The sequence below is a fragment of the Macaca mulatta genome, chromosome 10 (genome assembly GCF_049350105.2).
Source record: "Macaca mulatta isolate MMU2019108-1 chromosome 10, T2T-MMU8v2.0, whole genome shotgun sequence".
Taxonomy (NCBI): domain Eukaryota; kingdom Metazoa; phylum Chordata; class Mammalia; order Primates; family Cercopithecidae; genus Macaca; species Macaca mulatta.
This window is the reverse complement of record NC_133415.1, coordinates 115,695,508-115,712,813: the sequence shown is the minus strand read 5'-3', so window position 1 is coordinate 115,712,813 and position 17,306 is coordinate 115,695,508. Positions and strand designations below refer to the sequence as shown.

Genomic DNA, 17,306 nt, shown 5'->3' with positions numbered 1-17,306 from the left:
GGAAGTAGAGATCTTGGAAATTTACATTTAGATTTGTGCTCATCCAGTTTTGTTGTCTATTCACTTTATTTTTCTTTAACCAAAATGTCTGTATCATTATAATTAAAGTAAGTAATTGGCAAAAGTAAGCTACCAAAAACGTAAAACTTACAAGAGTTCACTTTTGCTTTTACATATAAAGTCTTTGTACTCTTGAAGCCAGGCACAGTGGCTCACACCTGTCACCCCAGCATGTTGCAGGGCAGAGGTGGGAGGTGTGCCTGAGCCCAGGAGTTTGAAACCAGCCTGAGCAACATGGCAAAACCCCATCTCTACAAAAAGGACAAAAATTAGCCAGGCGAGATAATGCACGCCTGTAGTCCCAGCTACTTGAAAGGCTGAGGTGGGAGGATCACCTGAGCCTGGGAGGTGGAGACTGCAGCCAGCCGTGTTGCCCCACTGCACTCCAGCCTGCACGACAGAATGAGATCCTGTCTCAAAAAAAAAAAAAAAAAAAAAATCTACTTTTGAAATTCTCATTTCACAGAGGGACATTGACTTTTTTTTCATGGTTTTGTTTTACAGCACCTCAGAATCACGGTCCCCTCCAGAGGGAGACACGACCCTCTTTTTGTCTCGACTCAGCACCATTTGGAAAGGATTTATTAACATGCAGAGTGTGGCAAAATTTGTCACTAAGGCGTATCCTGTCTCTGGGTGTTTTGATTACCTCAGTGAGGTTAGAACCAAGAAAATGTGTGTGCGTGTGTGTGTGTCTTTCATAGGAGTTTCTAAACTAGAGTCAAACACATGACTTTCAAGAAGTAGGAGAGAAACAGAAATGCCTGACACCCTTGCAACTGACTATCTGGTTACAGAAATGCCTCTAAATGCAAAGTGGTGATGGCTATGATGAGTCCACAGGTTCAGCAGTTTGGAAAGGGTCAGAAATGTGAGCCTGTAGTCTGGCCTGTCAGTGACCAGTTTCGCTGGGGCACTGACCAGATGGCTGTGCGCACAGCCACCAGCACAGCCAGGTGTTCGGAGCCAGCTCTACACACACCTGGCCACTTGTGGGGTGGCGCATATGACCCCATGGCAGGCCTTTTAGTTCTAGAATTAACCAGAAAACAGCACTGGAATTTATGACTTTAATGCAAGGAGTCACCCTGGCTCATACGTGAATCGTTACTCTCTGTGTATGTACATAAAGACAGCATAGAAGTGTTGGGCAGTGATTTCTAAACATAATCTGTTTGGCAGAAGGTTGGCATCATCCCCCCCTCGGATTTGGTAACTTGTAATCCTGGATTTAATACAACATTTAATACAAGAATGACTGTTTTCCTTGGAATAGTGGTGGTCTTCTTGAATCTTGGATAGTATGTGCCTTCAAATGACTGCATTCATCTTTTTGTGACTACTGCAGTTCAAAGTGATTTACTCCAGTGCTTTCTGTTTAGGATTTGCCTGACACGATCCACATTGGTGGGAGGATTGCACCGAAGACAGTTTGGGATTATGTTGGCAAACTCAAGTCTTCTGTGTCTAAGGTATCTGCTTATAGTATAAATTCGGCAACCATGGAAAATCGTGTTTATTTAAACACATCTTTTTTTAACCTCTTATTTTGATGGGTTAACACTTAAAATGTTAGCCTATTTCCAGGTGAATATTAAAAATTAAGTTTTGCAGTGAGCTGAGATCACACCACTGCACTCCAGCCTGGGAGAGCAAGACTGTCAAAAAAAAAAAAGTTTATACAGTTGTATTACTATGTGAAGGTGTTTGAGTATACAGTGGTAGGAGGTTGTTTCTAATTTATTATAATGTATGTGCAGTTAAATTTTAGTAAGAAATATATAAGCTTTATTTTCTTGTTTTTTTAATGATTGAAGGAGCAGGTGGTGTCTTTTGCGGGGGTGATCAGGCTCAGGGCACTCAACCCGGGCTCTTAAACGGTCTTGGTTTTCTGGGACCCCTGAGATTTAGCTACAGCTGTGTGTGTCTGTGGTTTTTCTCTGGGGAAGCTCTAGTCTTCGTCAGGTTCACAAAAGGGCTAGATCCTGTCGTCTAGTTTAACCCTCCTCTGGGGAGGTGCACAGCCAGCCATTGCAGATCATGCAGCTGGTTCCTCGTGACCGGGGCCATCATGCATGTAGGAAAAGCCAGCTCTGCTCCAGACACTGCTGGGCTTACATGTCACGTGAATTGCCTCACTGAGACAGGAGCTCTGTGAGATCATGGCTGTGAGTAGGAGAGATTTTACAAGGTTTCCTGTTGAAAGCAGGATGTGAATCGGGCGTGTGATGCTTGAGCCGCATTTTCTTTATGAGTGCTTCCCACTCTTCCATTGCAGGAGCTCTGTCTGATCCGCTTCCACCCCGCCACAGAGGAAGAGGAGGTCGCCTATATCTCTCTCTACTCCTATTTTAGCAGCCGTGGCCGCTTTGGTGTTGTAGCTAATAACAACAGGCACGTCAAGGACCTCTACCTGATCCCACTGAGCGCCCAGGACCCTGTTCCATCCAAACTCTTGCCCTTTGAGGGACCAGGTAAGCGCTGGCTTTCTGGGTGGAGGTGAGGCCCACCTGCACCTGCACCCCTCCTCCCACTGACGTGCCCCGCTGGGTCCTGACCAGCCCAGGGCTCTTTGGGAGCAGGAGTTAGGAGCACAGACTCAGCGGTTAGCAATAGGATTGATCTTTGAGGGCGTAGGACTGTGGCACTAGAAGTGCCCCCTATTCACAGCATAAATTGTCTTAGAAGAGTTTTTTAGAGAGGGAAAAACCCACAGCTTGCAACCAGCTCATCCGGGCCTCAGGTCAGAGAAGACGCAGTGCCCGGGAGCCCGAGGCTCAGCCAGAAAGGGAGGTGACACTCCCAGCTGCCTTGTTCTTTCCTCCAGATAGACTCAGGAGCCAGCACACACCAGGAAGTGGCTCCATCAGGGGTGACTTCTCTAACAGGGATGGATTTCCAGGAGATTTAAAAATAATGACATAGAAAACTATTTCTAGAAAGAATTACTTTCAAATCTGTGGCTCAAATTGTAATAGCTTCATTCATCTTTGGCCAGCTACTTTGTGTTTGCACATTCCTTGGGAAGTACTGTACTTAAACGATTATTTACAAATAGCCTAAAATATATCTTCTTTGTCAAGGGTTGAGGGTGGTTCCAGGGGCCACATGCTCTGTCAGTGACCAGCTCTTTCATAGCCCCTTAGCAAAAGCTGATGTGACTTCAGTTAGGGATGAGTATCCGCTGCCCAACTGCAGTGTCTCCTTGGCCATGCAGTCCTCAGAGGATCAGTGTTCTCTAAAAGTGGGTGCGTGAATCACACAGTGTCCTCTTAAGTGCTTCGTCATAAAGGCAGGTGCTGTCTAGACCCTGTGCCTCAGTGCCCTCTGTCCCTGTCACCAGGCCTCGGCAGGTGTTCCTGCCACAGCTGTGCAGGGTGCTCCCACCCACACTCCTCACGCCGCACCCTAGCTAGCTGGGTCCTGTAGGGGCCACTCCACATCTTGGGCGAGGCTTCTGTCACCCCAGGCACAGCCTATGTTCCTACTGGAGCCCATTTCACAGCTGGAGTGGGCTCAGCCTGTGCCTCTGTTGTGGAATTGTATGTCCATAAAGGGATTGGTTGGTATCAGTAATTTCAGGGTTAAATATTTGCTGGCATGATGCATTAAATTATTTTAGTGCCAGATACATTTTTAAAAGCAAAGTGCTTTAGTGTGTCCCCTCAAATCCTACTTGGGACAAAGAGATGCCACCTAATGGGTGGCAGAAAGGACCCTGGTAGAGGTTCTAGGTGATGCTTGTGAAGAGCTCTGGCCAGCTCCACGTGACCAGGGAGAGGAAAAGCCCGGCCCTCCTGGAGGTGAAGACCGAGAAGCTGACCTCTCCGGCACCTGTGAAGACCCCCTGGTCAGTTGCAAGTGCAGCAGCAGTGTGTGTGCAGTCAGTGCAGACACTGCGGCGCCTCAGCGCCTCACTGCTGGGGTGAAAAGAGCACTTTTTATTTACAGAAACGTGAATTCATAGATAGCGAGCCTCCCCTTTTTAAAAAAATTGAAGCGGGCCGGGCGCGGTGGCTCAAGCCTGTAATCCCAGCACTTTGGGAGGCCGAGACGGGCGGATCACGAGGTCAGGAGATCGAGACCATCCTGGCGAACACGGTGAAACCCCGTCTCTACTAAAAAAATACAAAAAACTAGCCGGGCGAGGTGGCGGGCGCCTGTAGTCCCAGCTACACAGGAGGCTGAGGCAGGAGAATGGCGTGAACCCGGGAGGCGGAGCTTGCAGTGAGCTGAGATCCGGCCACTGCGCTCCAGCCCCGGTGACAGAGCGAGACTCCGTCTCAAAAAAAAAAAAAAAATTGAAGCGATATTTCGTCCTTTTTTGAGCTCCTCTCCCTACTCCATCTCCAAACTTGGAGCTGTCAGGTGAGCACAGGTTGTAGGGTGTTGAGCGAGCCCTGGCACATGCCGGGCACAGGGTTCCCCACACTGGGCAGGGACAGGGCCCAGGGAGGGCCTCGGATGGGGTTCCCCACACTGGGCAGTGATGGGGCCCAGGGAGGCCACCAGAGGAGCGGCACCCCCGTTCTCCCCACAGCAAGGGCTGGCTGGGCAGGTGCAGCCCTGGGGCAGAGGGAGAGGACAGGTCTCCCGGCACCTCCCGGATGGCACCGGGACAAGGAGGGCTGGGCTGGGGTCACTCACCTTGTCTGTTGAGTGCGATGGTGCCAACCACCCACACTGTCAGCTCCGCGACCAGCTGGGGAAACGTCACACTCGCCCACCAAGGCACTCGCTGAGGCCACAACGCCACCTGACGGGGACACACAAACGCTCCGGGGACTTTGACGCACCATAAAGAGCAGAGGCGTCTGGGTAAAGTAACACAGGGCAAGGGACTTTAGAGAAGTAACAGCGAGTGAAACTTTTCCATACACTTCAGAAATGTTTTAACTTAAGGCTTCAGTATAATGTTGAATTCTCCTGATGTCCTTGTTGACATGAATATGTGTGCGTGAAATTTCACACACTTCCATGGTCACTAAACAGCCTTTTCCCCAGGCCAGGCCATTGGGTACTTGGCCCACTTCACGTACTGATTACTTGACTTGGCGTTTTCTAGATATAAACATGTATGTGTGTGTCCTGGCTTTGTGGTGTAAATGTGTAGTGCGTGTGTGTGTGTGTGTGTGTGTGTAAGGCTAGGTCTTGGCACGTTTCCTGTCTCAGCGGACCCTGTCCTCATGGAGCTAGTCTCTGCCCAGAAGCCCTTGGACAGCACAGGCCACACCTGAGGGCACTGATGGTGGTGACTCCACAGAGCTGTGGTCAGGGGTGAGTGTGTGCTGCGTGGCCTAGAGTCATGCCCCTGGAAGTGCTGGGCGAGGGTCTGCAGGGCCCAGTGCCATTCCAGAGCCTCAGTTCTCTGCAGCACATGCAGCACAGGCCTGAAGGAGACCTGGCGCCCCAGCCTTGAGCTGCCCATCTGCATCAGGGCACTGATGTGGGAGCATCTTCCCCTGGGGGTGTTAAGGAGAAGGTCCTGTTGGGGGTAGAGATTCACACAGAAAAGAGTGACCGACTCATCCATGTGCCTCAGTTTATACCACACAATTGCAGGTGTCCTGCCTCCCACACATGGGGCCTAATGGGTTCTGACAGCGTGGTGTCTAGTCCCAGCCCCGTTGGTGCTTGCTGTTCACATCTAAGCAAGTGAAGGACTGAAGGTGCCCAGCTGTGCCCTCAGGGGAAACCAAGTCACCCGCCCCGTCAACACTTGGCCCTTCTTGGGCAGTGAGAGTGGAGCTGCCCCTGCAGCACCCTCGGGAGCCGTGCAGTTCACAGCAGTAGCTGGATCTCCCCGAGGACATTTGTCCTTGCATGTCTTAATGATTTGTCCACAAAAACACCAGGTTTTCTTCCTCTGCCCTTCTGCCCTGCAGTGGAGGCACTCTCCGTAACTCAGCATCACTGGGGGGCAACTGGGAGGCCTGGGTCCGGGTGACCTTCTCCACCTAGATATTTACCCCACTCAGTTCCAGCTCTACCAACAGGGCCCCCCGCAGGGACTTGGGGTGGCAGAGTCTGGGCCTGTCTCAGGGCCTTGTTCATGGAAGGGAGATGAGTCGGGTTGAAAGCTCATCGTGGAGGGTTCTGTGTGGGGCCCTTACAGGACTGGACCACAGCCAAGATGCCTGCCTATAAACCATGCCCAGCCCCCGTCATTTCCACGTGAAGCCGCAGGCCTTGGAGCCTTGGTCTGAAATGCCTGTCGAGTGACCTCGGTCCATAAACATGGGTGCACAGTCTGTTCCCCCCAAGTACAGGGCCGGAGGAACACCGCCCTCTGTAGCTGCTCCAATGGAAAGGGCTCCTTTCTCTGAGGTCTTTATACATTAGAAAGCTCTTCTGGGAAGAATGAATCCATAGTGTCCTTCTGTATTTACTTTTAACTGCTTTCTAAATTAGCTGAGAAATTCTGACTTGAAATATTGTCAGGTAAGCATTTCTTCAGTTTTCATGTGTGTATGTAACAGTAGCTTTGCATGGAAATTGTAATCAGTATTGAATGGAATGTACTGCCTTCTCCTCCTAAATCAATAAACATATTTCGTGGAAACTGGTCCTTGTTTGTTTGAATTGGAACCATTTGGTGGCTCCTGGTCACCTCTCCTAGGCCCCCCTTTGCTTTCCATAAGCCAGCGCAGCACACCCTGGTGGTGCCCCCAGCCCTGCAGCCCGCCTGGCAGGGGCTAGAGCTGACGCGGTGCAGGCTGGTGCTGCCCTGGGGCCCTTCTCAGCACCCCGGCACCCAGAAGAAGATGGACATCGCTCTCTCACCTGAGGCGTGCTGGACCCAGCGGCTTTGTGCAGGTCGTAGGGATTCCCAGTTGGAACGAGGGAGGGTCTGTGTGTGTGTGAGTGGGTGTGTTTGGTGGGCTGGGGGAAGTCACTTCTTCCCACCTTAATTGCCAAGTCTTTCTATCCAAGTCATACTCAGAACCCTTGTTGATTAACTTCCACACAGTTTCTGTTCCAGCAGGTGTGAACATTTTGTTTTGACAGAAGCAGACCATTGAGAGAGTTTTCATTTTAAGAACTGATAGTAGGATGTGCTCGGTGGGTGAGTTTAGGGGTAAAGGCCTCATTGTGATAGTTTGGGGTTGGGAGGAGTCAGGTTTCAGGTGGTTCATTAGTAAGAGGGCGTGTCTTCCTGCAGCCTCAGGTTCAGTACCAAGGGCGCTTCCTGCACCCTCCGAAGCAGGTGGTTTCCTTCGTCAGCTGCCTTGTCCCCCAGTCCCTATTGCCGACACACCTGGACACAGATCCTGGTTTTGGTCTTGGCCCACACAGCTTTTCGAATACACCCTCTGTCTTCAGTGTCTTGCGTTCTTTTCCTGTGCGTGTGGTCTGATTCTGACCACTGAGTCCAGACGCCTCCTTCGTGAATATGCAAAGGACACAGACGTGGTGCTAAAAAGGCCCGTTTGCTTGCACATGATACGCCCAGAAGAAAACCATTTCGTCCTCTGGCCTTTCAGAGGGTGTTGGGGGAACGTCCACACCCTTGTTCCAGGCCTGATCAGTACCCTTCAGTGGAAGTGCAGGGGCACGTTTAGCCACAGCTTGCATCTCCGGGCCCCGGGCCCTGGTTGCTCCTGGCCACCTGCTTTATGAACTGAGGGCCTCAGTAGCCCTCAGGAGGGAGGTGGGTGGGTAAGCCTGCCGTGCCCTGTGCCGCCTGCGGCCTGGCTGGTGCCTGCTTCACGCAGGCCTCAGTCTCTGCACCTTCCCGGGGCACACTCCCTCCCAGGGTTCACACACACCACGGGGCAGTTGCCGAGGGGAGGGGTGAGCCTGGGAACAGCCCCTGGGCAACCTTCATTGCCCCTCCTGAGGTGGGGGCTCTGTGACCTTTTGACCTTACTGGTCGTCTGGACATGTCAGGCACTGCCAGGCACCCTCTCCTCCAGGGAAGATGGCTCCCAAGGTCCGGTCAGCTGAACGGCACTGCTGCTTCCGTGAAGAGTGATTTCCAAGGTGCTGGCCACTCTTCACATATTCACGCGACCGTAGTAACAAACAGGAGCGGGTGCCGGCCACGTTTTACATGTTCATGCAACCATAGTAACAAACAGGAGTGGGTGACAAGTTTGTTTCACAACGGGTGTGCCTTTTTGGACAGCCCAATTTAAATTTTAAATGGCGGGGAAATTCAGAATGAACACCCATCTGACTCTGCAGCTTTATTCAGTCACCAGTGTCTGCAGATAGCACCAAGAGCTGGGAGCATTTACACGTGCCAGCTGCGTGTTTGATGCCAATCTCCAGATGGTTGCTGTTTTCAAGACTAAAGAATCTTGCCAGAGCTGGGATATACTAATTATTTTTTTCATTAACAAGCAAGTTAGCCATTAAAAGTTTGAGTTGGAGTGACACACCACAAGACGGGACTACGTAACAGTGATTTTGTACATCATTCCGCCACCCTGACAGCCCTTTAGAAGCTGAGAGTCTCCCTTGGGCGGCATGTCCCCTCTGTGTCAATGAGTCAGCACTAGGCTCCCCCAGGTGACTTCCCCACACGAGGCCCCACAAGCCCTACTGCCTGGGGTCCCTCCCGAAGCCTAGCCCAGGCCTGTGTCTGTTCCCCGTGTCAGGTTCACAGGGAGAGGGCCTGGCTTACAGGAACTCAGCCTGAGCCTCAGTGCCCTTCCCACCAGGGCGTGGTGGGCTCTGCAGATGTATGGTCCGGGAAGGCCATAATAGCCAATTTCACAACTGTCCATACCCGAAAAGTGGATTTGAGTAAGCTATGTAACGGCTTATTCAGTAAAAAGATAGCTATTGTGGTGAGAGAAGTACTATTTAAAAATATGTTTAACTCATGTTAATCAGAACGTGAACTTGACAGGTTGCCCTTCATATTTGCTGAGCAGCAGAGCTCAGCTGTGCCCTTCGGTGTGGCCTGGCTGGCTTTCCTGCTTCCCTCCTTCTGTGCCCACCCAGCCCTTTCACTGGCACCATGCTACCATCCGGGGAACAGAATGAAGAGGAGGTGGAGGTGAGGTGCTGGGATACCTCACCCCGCTCGCCGCGCTCGAGTCTCAGCTCTGCCAGGCAGCCTGTGAAGGAAGAGGCCTTTGGCCCTCTCGCCAGGAGGGAGGGAGCATCCCATGAGCAGGCTGGTCCCAACTCAGTCTGGCAGGCCTGGTATTCCTCCCTTAAGGGTGAGATGGACACCCACCACCCTCTGTGCTCAGCCTGTCCATCAATTCCTTAGTGGAATTTAGGGAGATTAACAACAAATGTGTTTAGAACTACAGGGTGGTGCCTGTCCAAACAACCTGAAGCGATCTGTGATGGTCTTTAACATCACCAGAGGCACGGGAAATCGTACTGGTTGTCATTGTAAGGGAAAAAAAGCTGTAACGTGAGCACCTTTTGTATACCACAGTAATGTTAAATTATCTGTACATTGAGTTTTTACGGTTTAGTTTCATATATTGTTACGCTGCCGAAATGCTCTGCCCATGTGTATCATTTTTCCCTCAGCTGCTGTTTTGGGATGTGGGTTTTTCTATTCCCCTTTGGCATTCTTGATTGATTATGAGTGTGGGGAGGGTTGTTACTGGAATATTAGTACTCCTGATCTAAGTTACCACAACTTACAACGTTGGGAATAGTTCTCTTTGAAGAATTTTTTTTTAACTAATACTGTGCCCTAAAATCCCCAGTGCGCGTCGTTCACCTGCTCTGCTCTTTGCCACCCATTTGCTGAGCACCTCTGGGCTTTATGTGAGCACCGTGTCCTGTGTTTACCAGGACGCAAGCCTCAGGCAGTCTTTGATATGTGAATGCTCACTGAATTTCTTTCTAAACCTAAAACATTTTTTTTTTTCCAAGACGGAGTCTCACTCTGTCACCCAGGCTGGAGTTCAGTGGCACGATCACGGCTCACTGCAATCTCCGCCTCCAAGGTTCAAGCAATTCACCTGCCTCAGTGTCCTGAGTAGCTGGGACTACACGCACACGCCACCACGCCTGGCTACTTTTTGTTTTTTGTTTTGTTTTTTTGAGACCGAGTCTCACTGTGTTGCCCGGGCTGGAGTGCAATGGCGTGATCTTGGCTCACTGCAGCCTCCGCCTCCCGGGTTCAAGCGATTCTCCTGCCTCAGCCTCCTGAGTAGCTGGGACTACAGGTGTGCACCACCATACCCAGCTAATTTTTGTATTTGTAGTAGAGACAGGGTTTCACCATGTTGGCCAGGATGGTCTTGATCTCTTGACCGCATGATCTGCCCACCTTGGCCTCCCAAAGTGCTGGGATTACAGGTGTAAGCCACCGCATCTGGCCCAATTTTTGTATTCTTTGTAGAGACAGGATTTCACCATGTTGGCCAGGCTGGTCTTGAACTCTTGACCTCATGATCCACCTGCCTTGGCCTCCCAAAGTACTGGAATTACAGGCGTGAGCCACCATGCCCAGTCCAAAGCATTTATTTTAGCCATTTCATTTAATGCCGTTTTTCCTGTGTAGTTGTAATTCTGACACCAGAGACTAATGGATGACCTCATGCTTGTGCTTTATTGATAATTCTGAATTGAGTTGAATTGGCACCTAATCAAACATTTAATATTAGTATATTTAGAGTAATTATGTGTTGCAACTCCTAAGTTAAAGACAAAAAGGGGGCCAGGTGTCGTGGTTCATGCCTGTAAGCCCAGCACTTTGGGAGGCCGAGGCGGGTGGATCACCTGAGGTCAGGAGTTCAAGACCAGCTTGGCCAACATGGTGAAACCCCTTATCTACTAAACACACAAAAATTAGCAAGGCATGGTGGTGTGTGCCTGTAATCCCAGCTACTCAGGAGGCTGAGACAGGAGAATTCGCTTGAACCCGGGAGGCAGAGGTTATAGTGAGCCGAGGTTGCGGCAACAGAGCGAGACTCCATCTCAAAAAAAAAAAAAAAAAGGGCTGTTACCTTCCTGGCAGTGGCACGAGGGGAAAAAGAGCATAGCTGAGCTGTTGTGTTAAGGGCACCTGGGACAATGCCCTTTCCACCCCTGTAGGTTCCCACCACAGCCTCCCTCCCCTCCACACTTCTGCTCTAGCATTACAGATAATTTCTTTAAAATATGTAACAAATTCCGACGATTGGGATGAATTCCCTCGTGAATTGGGCCTTCAGTTCCGTGGTTGGTGACGAGGGGTTAGTCGCCCCCTTCACATGGCTCCGGGAAGACTGGCTTGGTGCGTTCTCGGGATGGTGCGTTCCTGGGACGATGCGTTCCTGGGGCAGAATCATCCAGGCTTTTGCAACTATCTTGACACTTGATTTTATTTTGCCACAGAATGGCTTATTTCTGTCTGTTAAACGTTCCCCATGAAAGCCCTTAATAAAATTCACCTCTAAAGGGTGAAAGTTGGATTTAGATTCTAAAATTTGCAAATATTTTGTTTTTCAGGTCTTGAGTCACCACGTCCGAATATAATTCTTGGATTAGTAATCTGCCAAAAAATAAAACGTCCCGCAAACACTGGAGAGTTAGACAAGATGGATGAAAAGCGAACCCGACTTCAACAAGAAGAAGTGGACGTTCCGGCCTATCCAAAAGTAACCACAGCCCCGCAGTCCGAAAAGAAGCCCTCCAAGTATCAGCTCTACTCTGCAGACACGGCTGTCAGCAGCACACCCCCTGGGTCGCCTCCCCCTCCGCCCCCTCTTCCAGAACCGCCGGTGCTAAAAGTGTTGTCATCCCTCAAACCTGCAGCCACCAGCCCAGCCACAGCAGCCACAACAGCAGCAGCAGCCTCCACGGCAGCTTCCTCCGCCGCTTCCTCTGCTTCCAAAACAGCGTCACCACTGGAGCACATCCTGCAGACTCTCTTTGGAAAGAAGAAATCATTCGACCCCTCTGTCCGGGAGCCGCCTGGGTCCACCGCAGGTCTCCCCCAGGAGCCCAAAACCACAGCAGAGGACGGGGTGCCGGCGCCTCCGCTGTTAGATCCGATCGTCCAGCAGTTCGGTCAGTTCTCAAAAGATAAGGCTCTAGAGGAAGAGGAGGATGACAGGCCATACGACCCCGAGGAGGAGTATGACCCCGAGAGGGCTTTCGACACTCAGCTTGTGGAGCGAGGCCGGCGCCATGAGGTGGAAAGGGCTCCTGAAGCAGCTCCAGCCGAGCGGGAAGAGGTGGCCTACGACCCCGAGGATGAGACCATCTTAGAAGAAGCAAAAGTGACCGTTGATGACTTGCCCAACAGGATGTGTGCCGACGTGAGAAGGAACTCCGTGGACAGGCCTGCTGAGCCGGTGGCTGGGGCCGCCACGCCCTCCTTGGTGGAACAACAGAAGATGCTAGAAGAGCTGAACAAACAGATCGAGGAGCAGAAGAGACAGCTGGAGGAGCAGGAAGAAGCTCTCAGGCAGCAGAGGGCCGCAGTCGGGGTCTCCATGGCCCACTTCTCAGTGTCGGACGCCTTGATGTCTCCACCACCAAAGTCATCCTTGCCCAAGGCGGAGCTGTTCCAGCAAGAGCAGCAGCCCGCAGACAAGCCCACCTCCCTGCCCCCCGCCAGCCAGGCATCAAACCACAGAGACCCACGGCAGGCAAGGCGCCTGGCCGCCGAGACCGGTGACGGGGAGGGGGAGCCTCTCTCCAGGCTTTCGGCACGTGGTGCCCAGGGTGCCCTGCCTGAGAGAGATGCTTGCAGGGGCAGCCTTGTGGGCCAGGCACCCGTGCCAGTCCTGGAGGAAAAGGAGCCAGCCTCTTCCCCCTGGGCTTCAGGTGAAAAGCCCCCAGCGGGGTCCGAGCAGGACGACTGGAAGGCAGAGCCTGGGGAGGGCACCCGCCCTGCCATGGCTGGAGACAGCTCGGCCAGGCCTGCCCGGAGGGTGCTGCTGCCCACACCACCCTGTGGTGCCCTGCAGCCCAGCTTCCCGCTGCAGCACGACGGTGAGCGGGACCCTTTCACCAGCCCGGGGTTCGCGTCGCAGGACAAGGCTCTTGGCTCAGCTCAGTATGAGGACCCAAGAAATCTTCTTTCTGCTGGAAGGAGCAGCAGCCCTGCAGTTGAAACAGAGGGGGACAGAGAGCCACAGGCCAGACCCGGCGAGGGCACCACCCCGCTCCCCACACCAGGACAGAAAGTGGGGGGTGCTCAGCCCCAGTTTCAAGGTCAGCGTGAACCTGGACCTCATGCTTTGGGGATGTCAGGGCTTCATGGCCCCAATTTCCCGGGACCAAGGGGGCCAGCCCCTCCGTTTCCAGAAGAGAGTATCGCCTCTAACGATGGGCCACGAGGGCCTCCGCCAGCCAGATTTGGAGCCCAGAAGGGGCCCATCCCTTCCTTATTCTCGGGGCAACATGGGCCACCTCCTTATGGGGACAGCAGAGGCCCCTCACCCTCTTACCTTGGTGGACCACGAGGAGTGGCACCATCCCAATTTGAAGAACGCAAGGATCCCCATGGGGAGAAGAGGGAGTTCCAGGACGCCCCGTATAACGAGGTCTCGGGCACCCCCGCCCAGTTTGAAGGGACAGAGCAAGCCCCGTTTCTGGGAGGCAGAGGCGGCGCGCCTTTCCAGTTCGGAGGCCAGAGAAGGCCGCTGCTGTCCCAGCTGAAAGGCCCCCGAGGCGGCCCCCCTCCCTCTCAGTTTGGAGGTCAGAGAGGACCACCCCCTGGCCATTTCGTGGGCCCAAGAGGGCCCCATCCTAGTCAGTTTGAAGCTACCCGGGGCCCTCATCCCAACCAGTTCGAAGGACCCAGAGGCCAGGTCCCTAACTTTATGCCAGGTCCCAGGGGCATTCAGCCTCAGCAGTTCGAAGACCAGAGGGTCCATTCACCACCAAGATTCACAAACCAAAGGGCGCCAGCACCGCTGCAGTTTGGTGGACTACGGGGGTCTGCGCCCTTTTCTGAAAAAAACGAGCAGACCCCGTCGCGATTTCACTTCCAGGGCCAAGCCCCGCAGGTGATGAAGCCGGGCCCCAGGCCCCTGCTGGAGCTCCCCAGCCACCCCCCGCAGCACCGGAAGGACCGCTGGGAGGAGGCCGGCCCGCCCTCCGCGCTCTCCTCCGGTGCGCCCGGACAGGGCCCCGAGGCCGACGGACAGTGGGCATCGCCCGACTTCCGAGAGGGCAAAGGCCACGAATACAGAAACCAGACTTTCGAAGGGAGGCAGAGGGAGCGCTTTGACGCGGGCCCCAAAGAGAAGCCGCTGGAGGAGCCCGACGCCCAGGGCCGGGCGTCCGAGGACAGGAGGAGAGAGCGCGAGCGCGGCCGAAACTGGAGCCGAGAGCGGGACTGGGACCGGGCCCGGGAGTGGGACCGACACCGGGACAAGGACTCCAGCCGGGACTGGGACAGAAACCGGGAGAGGAGCGCCAACCGTGACCGAGAGCGCGAGGCCGACCGGGGCAAGGAGTGGGACCGCAGCCGGGAGCGGAGCAGGAACCGAGAGCGCGAGCGAGACCGGAGGCGCGACCGGGACCGGTCCCGGAGCAGAGAGCGGGACCGAGACAAGGCCAGGGACAGGGAGCGGGGCCGCGACCGCAAAGACCGGAGCAAGAGCAAAGAGAGCGCTCGGGACCCGAAGCCCGAGGCCTCGAGGGCCTCCGACGCCGCCGGTACCGCCTCGCAGGCCTAGACGCCCCGGCCGGGCAGAGACCCTTTTTAAAGCCACGTTCGTAACATGCGTTGAACAAATAGCTTTTGAAATAGCCACGATCTTAGATTCAGGATAGAATATTCTGGACTTAAAAATTACTGTAATTTTGTGTAAATGGTTTCTTACTAGATTTCACATCTTTACACTTCTGATGCTTTTTTAAAAAAAACTAAACTTTAATATTTCCATTTAAAGTTAAAGAAATGGGAAATTGCCTACAGAGCATATTGCTTTTTCAGATCATAAAGTTACATTTTCCAATAACTTGACTATTGTAAATTTTAAGGGAATTTCATTGGACCCTAGAGCCATACCTTCACTGACATCTCATCTGTTTGTGTTTCCAGAAGCTGCTTTTACAGGTCTTAGCCGCTGTCCCGGAGGCCGGTGTGGGTGTGACCCGCAGGCGTCCACCCTGCGGCTGGGGAGAAGTGTTAGTAGCTTGTATCTGGAGTCTTGAGAAACACAAAACTTACAAATGCATCTTTCTTTTGTCATAAAATTTGAATTGCAATTTTCAACTGGGAAACAAACACACATTTCTTAGCGAGCTCAGCTTTTGTATGTCACCTTATCAATTTTTTCAAAAACATGATTTAAAGCAACATCTGTCCTAGTATAATTGTTGCATTTTAAATAACAATTTATTGAAAAACGTTAAGTTTGACCAGCCTAAAAAAAAGTAACAAACCAATTAAGTGTACTTTGGGGGCGGGGAGGAGTCCTTGATCTGAATAATCGGAACGTTTTGTTCGTCCAGTTTCACCTTCTGAGCAGTTCTGTGTCCCGAGAAAAGTGCAGTCAGCCTCAAACTGGTATTTGTCAGATGATACATTTAAAAGTTTGTCCTTGAAAGTGGAACAATACTCGTATAAAGTCTGAGATGAGAAATAGTGATTATTAGCTCAAGAACTGCAAATGAGATAGGAAGCTGTTCACTGTGAAACAGTCTCTTGCTTGTGTATTTTTTGAGTACTTCTGAAGTGTGAAGTAAAAAACATCTGGCTAATTTATTTGTACAAATACACTTTGATAATTTTTTATATTTTCATAAAGTTACTTTTACAGATATAAAATTAAAGAACTTCACTTGTCCTTTGGAGTCTGTTATTCCATTGTACGTCACTACAGATTTTTCACTTTATAGCACAGATTTCTTAAGTTAAGAAAACATCGAGAACGTATCAGTTTGAGATGTTTGGTGTTGAAAGCCAAGTGTCCATAGGTTAAATTACATTAAAGTAGGTGTCACTTTCCAACATCTAGTACGATGTGAAGGGTTTTTTTGTTTGTTTGTTTAACATATAAAGCAAATTTTTCTAATTTAAATACACAAATGTAAAAATCAAGTGTGTTTCTTTAGTTTACTTGATAGAGATTCCTGTAAATTGTATTTTATATTGCGGAGGCTTATATCACTGTACATGAGAACATGGAACGACATAGGTTTTGTTACTCGCAGTAGAATAAACAGCCACAGGAAGTTTCTGTCTCGGGTCTTCATCACCCTTTTTCTAACGCCGAGAAGTTTGGGGTCGTGCACGGACGCCCTGGCCACCCAGTTTCTTGTTGATGGTTTGCCTGGGCGTGGGCAGGAGTGCCCTTTGGACCCCTCCCTGAACTCATGCTGAGCCCAGGGTGAGACTGGCTGGGTGCGGGTCCCCACATCCTTCCGTCACGGGGCAACTCTCTCGCTGCCTGTGGGGACTCAGTGCCATGCAGCTCTGGAGACGATGGGCAGGAAGGTCGGGAGGAGGGACTCGCCCCCTTCAGACCCTCTCCTGGGGCTTTCAGAGTGGGAGCCCGAGACCACCGCGACAGCCTCAGCTGTGGTGAAGGGGTCTCATGGTTGAGGAGTGAGCCCCGAAGCCCCAGCCCATCCAGGCCACAGCGGAGCGTGCGCCCGCGGACTCTGCCGGGCGTGGGCTGCAGCACAGAGTGCGCCTGGTGGCTCTGCCAGGCGTGGGCTGCTGCTGAGGACACAGGTGGGCAGGCGGGGTTGGCGGCCCAGACCCAGCAGTGCCCATAGAGGAGACATGGTGCCCCACGTGCCTGCACACAGCGTGGCTGCAGGGACAGGCTCCGTGAGCTGGCGCCTGGCCTGCGCTTGGCTTCTGAACAAGCCTACGGGTCCACAGCCCAGCCATGAGCAGACGCTGGTGGGACGTTCCCGTGCAGACCAGTGCAGCCCCCTTGGCCAAGTGTCTGGTGGGACAGCAACAGCGCTGACCAGCCTTCTCCAACAGCTCCAGACCGTGACCCGTGCAGCCAAAGGGCTCACTGAGCGGAAAAGTGGCGAGGAAGACTCAGCTCCAGTCTGCCTCTGGGCTCATCCGCGGCCCGGTCGGTCACACGAAGCAGGGAAAGGCCCAGGCCCCGGAGCCCTGGCACACCCACAGGCCCACAAGTCACCACAGGGTCACTGAACTGTGGCTCCCTATTCCAGCAGGGAGGCCGAGGCAGCTGTCGGGGAAAATGGAAAGAGCCATCTCACTCGAGAACTCGGCACGGGGGCCTCCAACAGGCGGTAACACCCAAAGCAGCAAGCACCTTCCCTGCCCAGCCCTCACATCAGGCGTCAGTGAGTCCCAGGGAGGAGGCGGCAGTGGGGGCCGTGGCTGTGGCTGA

The 17,306-nt window shown here is 52.6% G+C and overlaps 1 protein-coding gene across 5 annotated transcripts in view; it reads left to right on the top strand.

Moving 5' to 3' along the window:
- Nucleotides 1–16,161, top strand: part of DIDO1 (death inducer-obliterator 1) — a 62,772-nt gene extending 46,611 nt beyond the window's left edge. For all 5 annotated transcript variants that reach the window (XM_015148624.3, XM_077952158.1, XM_015148627.3 and 2 more), the window contains 4 exons: nucleotides 565–718; nucleotides 1,443–1,532; nucleotides 2,339–2,534; nucleotides 11,473–16,161. In XM_015148624.3, coding sequence (XP_015004110.3) covers nucleotides 565–718; nucleotides 1,443–1,532; nucleotides 2,339–2,534; nucleotides 11,473–14,657 — 3,625 coding nt within the window. In that variant the 3' untranslated portion in view covers nucleotides 14,658–16,161. The remainder of the gene's footprint in view (nucleotides 1–564; nucleotides 719–1,442; nucleotides 1,533–2,338; nucleotides 2,535–11,472) is intronic.
- Nucleotides 16,162–17,306: the final 1,145 nt, after the last annotated feature.